The 6553-nt window shown below is 34.5% G+C and overlaps 1 protein-coding gene across 1 annotated transcript; it reads left to right on the top strand.

The window, feature by feature from the left end:
- The first annotated feature begins 588 nt into the window (after window positions 1-588).
- pyyb (peptide YYb) lies at window positions 589-4397 on the top strand. Its single transcript, XM_056245839.1, has 4 exons — window positions 589-819; window positions 1070-1257; window positions 3782-3859; window positions 4108-4397. The coding sequence occupies exons 2-4, from the start codon at window positions 1070-1072 to the stop codon at window positions 4127-4129; spliced, it is 288 nt and encodes a 95-aa protein (XP_056101814.1). The 5' UTR covers window positions 589-819; the 3' UTR covers window positions 4130-4397.
- The last annotated feature ends 2156 nt before the right edge of the window (window positions 4398-6553 follow it).

Raw genomic sequence — 6553 nt, 5'->3', positions numbered from 1 at the left:
ATCATTCCATTCAAGTCGAAATACATGTACATAACTGCACAGAACCCATTGACAACTATTATCCTTAGTCAGGGAGGGAATATGTATTCCTGTGGGAGAATGCCAAATGATTTTTCTTAATAAAAATTTTTTTTAATGAAAATGTATGCGATTTATATTTTTGTTATGCACCAACCATGTCATAATGACAATAAGGCACTTGAGGCCGTGCTGTATTGTGAATATACCCCTGTTTGTTGTGCTTATTAACGCATTATAATATTCACAATATATACTTAATTGCTGAATTATGTAACAGCATAAAATTATGGAAGCTTGCTCCGCCATGGAATAAAAAGTAAAAAAAGGTAATTGCGACTTTTTGTCTTGCAATTGCAAGTATATATCTCGCATTTCAGACGTTATAACTTGCAATTGCAAGTTTATTTCTCACAAGTCAGCAAGTTATAAACTCGCAATTGCGAGAAAGTCAGAATTGTGTATCTTTTTATTCTGTGGCGGAAACAAGCTTCTATAATAAATATATGGCTGAGAAGTTATAATTTCAGAACCAAAATGTAATTTAGTTCTGGTATTATACAGCTGTTAATGTTCAGAGTCTCATAGATATTGAGATCACAGGGTTGGATGGCTTGAGCCAATGACTCATTAGTTCATTATTAACACTGGTTGTGTGTAAGTGCTGGGTGGGGTTTGGACCTCCCTCTGGGGTCTCTTGAGCTATAAAAGCATCATGGTCTGGTGAGAGAGGAGCAGATCAACGCCAACAATCAACATCAGCTCTACACAATCCTTCTAGGCCTGAACATCTATTGCAGAGTAAGTATCATTTTGCTTCTTTCACTCTTCAGTTGATGATAACTTTAACATAACGGCATCAGAATCAGGACCATGGATAGCTCTGTGACAAAATGAACTTGACAAAACCGTTCAGCATATATAGAACAAGAGTTGAAAATCTACTAGAAATGTTTAAATGTTCTGTAGAATTGCTCTACACAGTCTATCTGGATCAAAAGTGCATCCTACTTTGTATGACTCGCAAAGGTTTTCTCTCTGTGTCTATCAGATGGCAAGTGCACTGAGATCCTGGACTGTGCCGCTGGCTCTTGTGCTGTGTGTCATTGCGTGTCTCAGCAGCCTGGCCGAAGCTTACCCGCCCAAACCTGAGCCTCCAGCGGGAGATGTGGGTCCAGAGGAGATGGCCAAGTACCACACGGCTCTAAGACACTACATCAACCTCATCACACGACAGAGGTACGGCTACCATTACCTGTGCATTACCTGCACTCTAAAAAATGCTGGGTTGGTTTAACCCAATTTTGGGTCAAATATTGACAAACCCAGCCGTTGGGTTACATTTTTAAATTACATTTTTAATCCAACGTTTGGGTTTGTCCATATTTTACCCAAAATTGAGTTAAAACAACCCAGCATTTTTTAGAGTGTGCGTATAATTACATGGGTAACACGTTACAATAAGGTTATTTGTTAACATTAACTAACAGTGATAAATACATGTATTAATCTCAGTTAATGTTTTTTTCTACATTTACTAATAAATTATTCAAATCAAACGTTGTATCTGTTAATATTACTTAATGGACCTAAATTAACATGAACTTTTTATTAACAAATGTTAGGGAGATATTAATAAATAGCCTACTGCAACCTTGTTTTGCTCATTGTTAGTGTACATTAACTACGGTAAAAAGTGTTACCATCACATGTGTCATTGCAGATTTAAACAGATGAATCAGGATTAGGTGCTAATAGTAGCACTGATTTGTTATTAGTAACAGTTAATAATAACTTTCCTTAATAATAGTCAGAACATGATATATGCAAAATTTAAAACTGTGCATTAACTAAATGTAAATGTCATGAAACATTTTATTTCAGATATTTTAAACATTTGGTAACAGTATTTAATTTAATTTAACATGATTATTACATTATTAGTCATCATTAACTGATAATGAACAAAACTTTTACAGCATTTATTAATGTAGAATAATTCTAAAGTCTGCATATATGTACATTTGAAATTAACATTAGTTATGAATGAATGAACATCATTTAACATCGAACAATAGGCCTATATTTCTAAATTAACATTAGCCTATGGATTATTAATGTGTGTTCATTTCTTATTATTGGAAGTTAAGTGTTACAATTGCAAAGTCTATTGTCTTAGAGACAACCATAATTCATGAAACAGTAGAAGAAATTCTGTGTAAATTGTTTGAAATGCATCTAAATGGTAACACTGGACTGAATGCAACAATATGTTTAAGAATTATTTTACAAACAATTTATACAGATTTTTTTCCCCGTTCGTAATTCATGATTAAAGCCCATTGTACGGATGCAACCCAAGCTGAGTAAGATCAAAGGATTCTTGAAATATGATTCTGTGGAAAACCCCCCAGAAAACAGCTAATGGCCCAACAAAGATTTTCAGATGGTAATGGAGATGATGCCTACATTAATGGAATCATTTCTAACACATCTCTCTCTTGCTCTCATCATAATGACGTCATTTACTGTGAACCAGTGTATTTTTTCACATCATTTTCCAGTCAATGGGTTACTCGAGCCTTTATTAAATTTAAATATCCCTTACAAAAAGTATATAGCAGGTACAGTTATGGTATTAAATATTAAAAATATAGTACTTCGATATATAGCCCTAAATATTGTTTTCATATTCTTGTAGAATAATATTTAGGTAGCCTAGAGTACTTAAGGAATACCGTGGTACTGCCACAGTAAAAAATAAAAAGAAAATAAAAAAGTATTATAATTTTCCAGAACTAAAACCAATAAAATAAAATAAAAATAAAACGTTTTTTGATTTTGATTCAATTGTTGTTCTCATTTTCTATAGTTTAACTTGATGAAATTATATATAGTATGTTAATGTTAGTCCCTAAGGTTCTCAAGCTTCCTTTTGTTTGTAAATCTCTATTGTTTGTAAAGCTCATTTGAGCAATGCGGTGTGTGAAAAGCACTAAACAAATAAATTGAATCGATTTGAATCCAGTCCCACTTAGCAATGCAAGAGGGTTCATAGGAGAATAAACCAAATCTATTTTACAGTTTAAACAAAACCTCTTTTTTTTTGTGTGTATTCATGGTTTTACCAAATTGTGCGTTGCTATGTTTTTATCTGAACACTCACATATGTGCAAGGGGTGGGCTGAGTTGCCAGATATCATTCAACCTGAACGTAACCCCTCATTATTGTGCTGTGCGCTAAGATAGATTGTTATTAAGTGGGATTAACATGTCTGGTAACGTCTCTGATGATGCATGCTAAAGATCTACCCTGATATTTTCTGCAACGCGTGTAACCTTAAAAGGCCACAATTAAATGACGTTCATGTGTTATTTTGGTTCTGTTTCTTGTTGATTTCCTTATTTCTCTGAATTGATCTACATTTATCTTCACTTAAATCAGGAAGTTGGATTGTAATCCTTTTGGTGCTTGTTTGTTCATCACTGCTGTTGCTTTAAATTTTTAAGTACAATCAACTTGGATGTTTAAATAATTTCAACTTAAATTGCATCAAAGTGACTTAAAAACATGAGTTGAATCTCATATAACTTTAAAATTTGAAAATTGCTTAACTTATTTGGATGAGTAAAAGCTTGAGCAATGTAAAAGCTTATGTTGTCAACTTATTGATCATGCAATTTATTACAGTGTAACTTGTGCGACTTGAATGACAGCTGAAATCCTAATTCATTCTTTTACATCTTGCTTTTCATTCTTCAGATACGGGAAGCGCTCCACCCCTGAGGACGCTGTGGCTGAACTGCTGTTCGGTGATGATGAACAGGACGTCAGGCCCCGGTGAGCAGTGAGGGCTTTGTCATAGGGCTTATATCATAGCTTTGTCCCAGACAGCGACATAGTGTCTGCCCAGATCCGGCCCACATGTGGTACATGTGGTTTCCACGCGTCCTGGATCTGGGCCAACACTATGTTGCTGTCTTGGGTATTACTGCACGTTATATTTAATCACAGTCACAGTCAGTCCAGAGATATTCAGACAAACCCGTTGTGGAGATGTGAAAATGAATGATTTTGTTTTTGTGCAGCATGGAAGACTTGTTATGGTGATGCGACTTCTCTCTCCTCCTCTGTGGCTGGTGCCGTGGTTTTCTTCATCCATCCATCTCTATGATAATAAATGAACAGCAGAAACCAGCATGAGCCAAACTCTCATCAAAACGAGGCTCCAAAAACACCTCATGATCTGTACATGTCTATCAGCCTCTCTCTCTTTTCTCTTTCTATGATTTAATTTACGCTTTGTGAAAGACAATTGTAAATAATTTATTATTCACTGACAAAATTGACAATAATAAAAAATAACTGAATGTTGAAAGCTTGATTCCTCTCTTTATTTATGCATTTACATGTATTTATTTATTGACCTTTTCTTAAACAAATAAAGAAAGATTGTGTCTGAAATAGAACATCTGCACACCACTAGATGGAGGAACTCAACAATTTTTCTACATTTTGAACATTTGCCAGTATCATTGTTTCATATCACAGTTTAGAAGTTTTGTTTTTTATTGTTATAAGGTAAATAAAAAAATACCACAAATATTCACATTGCACTGAACAAAAACTGGACATTCTTTAACGTTATATGGTAGGCCACGTATAGGGCTATGAAAAATCTTTATATTAATCTATCTAATGATTTATATTTGTCTTTCAAGTGAGAATGAACAAATACCATGAATAGAAATAGTCCATTGTATTACCATATTTTTGGACATGCATAGTAGCCTACCACTTTTTTTATTTTAAAGTGCCTGATTCAGTATATTTTCAGGATACTTTGGAGAAACAGCCAAGCATACAGCCTATAGCCTAGTGTATTCGGGAGGCTAGTCTATAGTTTTAATGAATAGAAAATATAAATAATTGAATAGTATGTTAAGACAGAGAGGCTGCGGTATTAGGTGAATTGTTCTTAAAACTGTAAAGGTTTGAGTGATTTAATACGATGTCGAGGGGGGTGATGTTGTGGGGTCCGCAGAGAGGCGTGGAGTGTGTTGCCCCTTTAAGACTCACAGCATCTCAATAAAACAAAAGCGCATCGCCGCCGGTCAGATACGTGATGTAAAGCAGTTACACAGATTGTTTAAATCTTCGTTCAGTTATCAGGTGACAAGAGGTTGACTGAGCAGATAATCTAGTTTAAAGTGTTCGTCTTATAATATTGCTGTCTGTGAGACTCACTGGTTGCTGTGTTATCAGGTGCATGTGTGTGGTAAATAAGACGCGAAATTCTTAATGATTCGAAAGCCGATGGATTATACGCGTTAATTCGGCGACCATCATCATGACCGCCGTCTGCAAAAAGTGAAAGACGTGCACTGCTGGTTTATTTCACCCTGTCAGACATCACAGGTGAGTCAAAGGCGTTCATGACAGATAGTGAAATTCAGCTCATTACACTCTTTCTGCACAGTGAGCTACGCGACGCGATAAACAAGTAGGATATAGAGTTTGATCTGAACTGAAATCCCAAGAACTGAATTTGAGTCTTTTTCAGTAATGTCAGTGTTTCTCTAAGATACTCGCGCAAACAATACAATGGTATTATTACATTGCCTAGGACATCTGGTTTAATGGTAATATGGGATTCTTTGGGGAGGCTATCATGTAAAACAACACGGGGTAAGAAAATGGTAATCAGTCATTGAATATAGCTAGGCTATAAGCGCACCATGCTTTACCATCTGATACCATCACTGTACCATACTACATAACTAAATGTGTTCAGGCTGTATTTAAAATGAAAACCATTCATTTTTTTAATAGATCATCATCATTTTTTTTTATTACAGTTAATTAACAGTTCGGATAATTTACAATGACGTCACCCACGATGAAGACTTTGCAAGATTTATTTCATCACAATGCTTTTATTAGATATTTTAGTTTTTTTCCACTTCATAAATCACAAGGAAAAGATAGATGCTGTAATTATGATTATAATGGATATACTTTATTATACATGTATATGAGAGAAAACAACAACAGCTGCACTGCATGATGCTTAGGCCAGAGTTTTTTCCCCTCTGCAAATATAGTAATTATTATTAATATTATTAATTTCAAACAAATAATTTTTGTTATATTTTTTTTTCTTCTTTTTTTCCTTTTTTCCCCTATTATGGTTGTGAGACATCTGTCAAGGTTATTTAGTCTACTTGTTTTTATAAGCTATTTTGTAGTTATAATGTTATTATTTATTTTTAATTAAATTATATGTATTTAAATTTCTATTACCATATTTCTATTATTATTGAATTTATTCATTTAAAGTTTTTTTTTTTGGTCTGTTCTTTTAACATGTGTTTGCTGGCTTGTGTGGGAAAGTCGACACCTCTTCAACTCCTACATTCTTTTCTTAGTCTCATTCATAAACATGACATGACCTCTCTGCTTCTGTTCCACTCTGTGTGTGACAGCTTTACCCACGTGTGCAGCGCCAGGGACGGTTTCCATGAAAACCGGTGA

This window comes from Rhinichthys klamathensis, unplaced genomic scaffold (assembly GCF_029890125.1).
Source record: "Rhinichthys klamathensis goyatoka isolate OS25496 unplaced genomic scaffold, OSU_Roscu_1.1 h1tg000035l_1, whole genome shotgun sequence".
NCBI lineage: Eukaryota > Metazoa > Chordata > Actinopteri > Cypriniformes > Leuciscidae > Rhinichthys > Rhinichthys klamathensis.
Note: the sequence above shows the minus strand (reverse complement) of the source record. Positions and strands in the feature narration are given on the sequence as shown.

What these genes read in the sequence shown, in the direction of transcription:
- pyyb (XM_056245839.1), top strand. Translation starts at nt 1,070, where the DNA reads ATGGCAAGTGCACTGAGATCCTGGACTGTGCCGCTGGCTCTTGTGCTG. An exon ending in AACCTCATCACACGACAGAG is followed by an intron (nt 1,258 to 3,781) that starts GTACGGCTACCA and finishes TTCATTCTTCAG; the next exon opens with ATACGGGAAGCGCTCCACCC. An exon ending in GAACAGGACGTCAGGCCCCG is followed by an intron (nt 3,860 to 4,107) that starts GTGAGCAGTGAG and finishes GTTTTTGTGCAG; the next exon opens with CATGGAAGACTTGTTATGGT.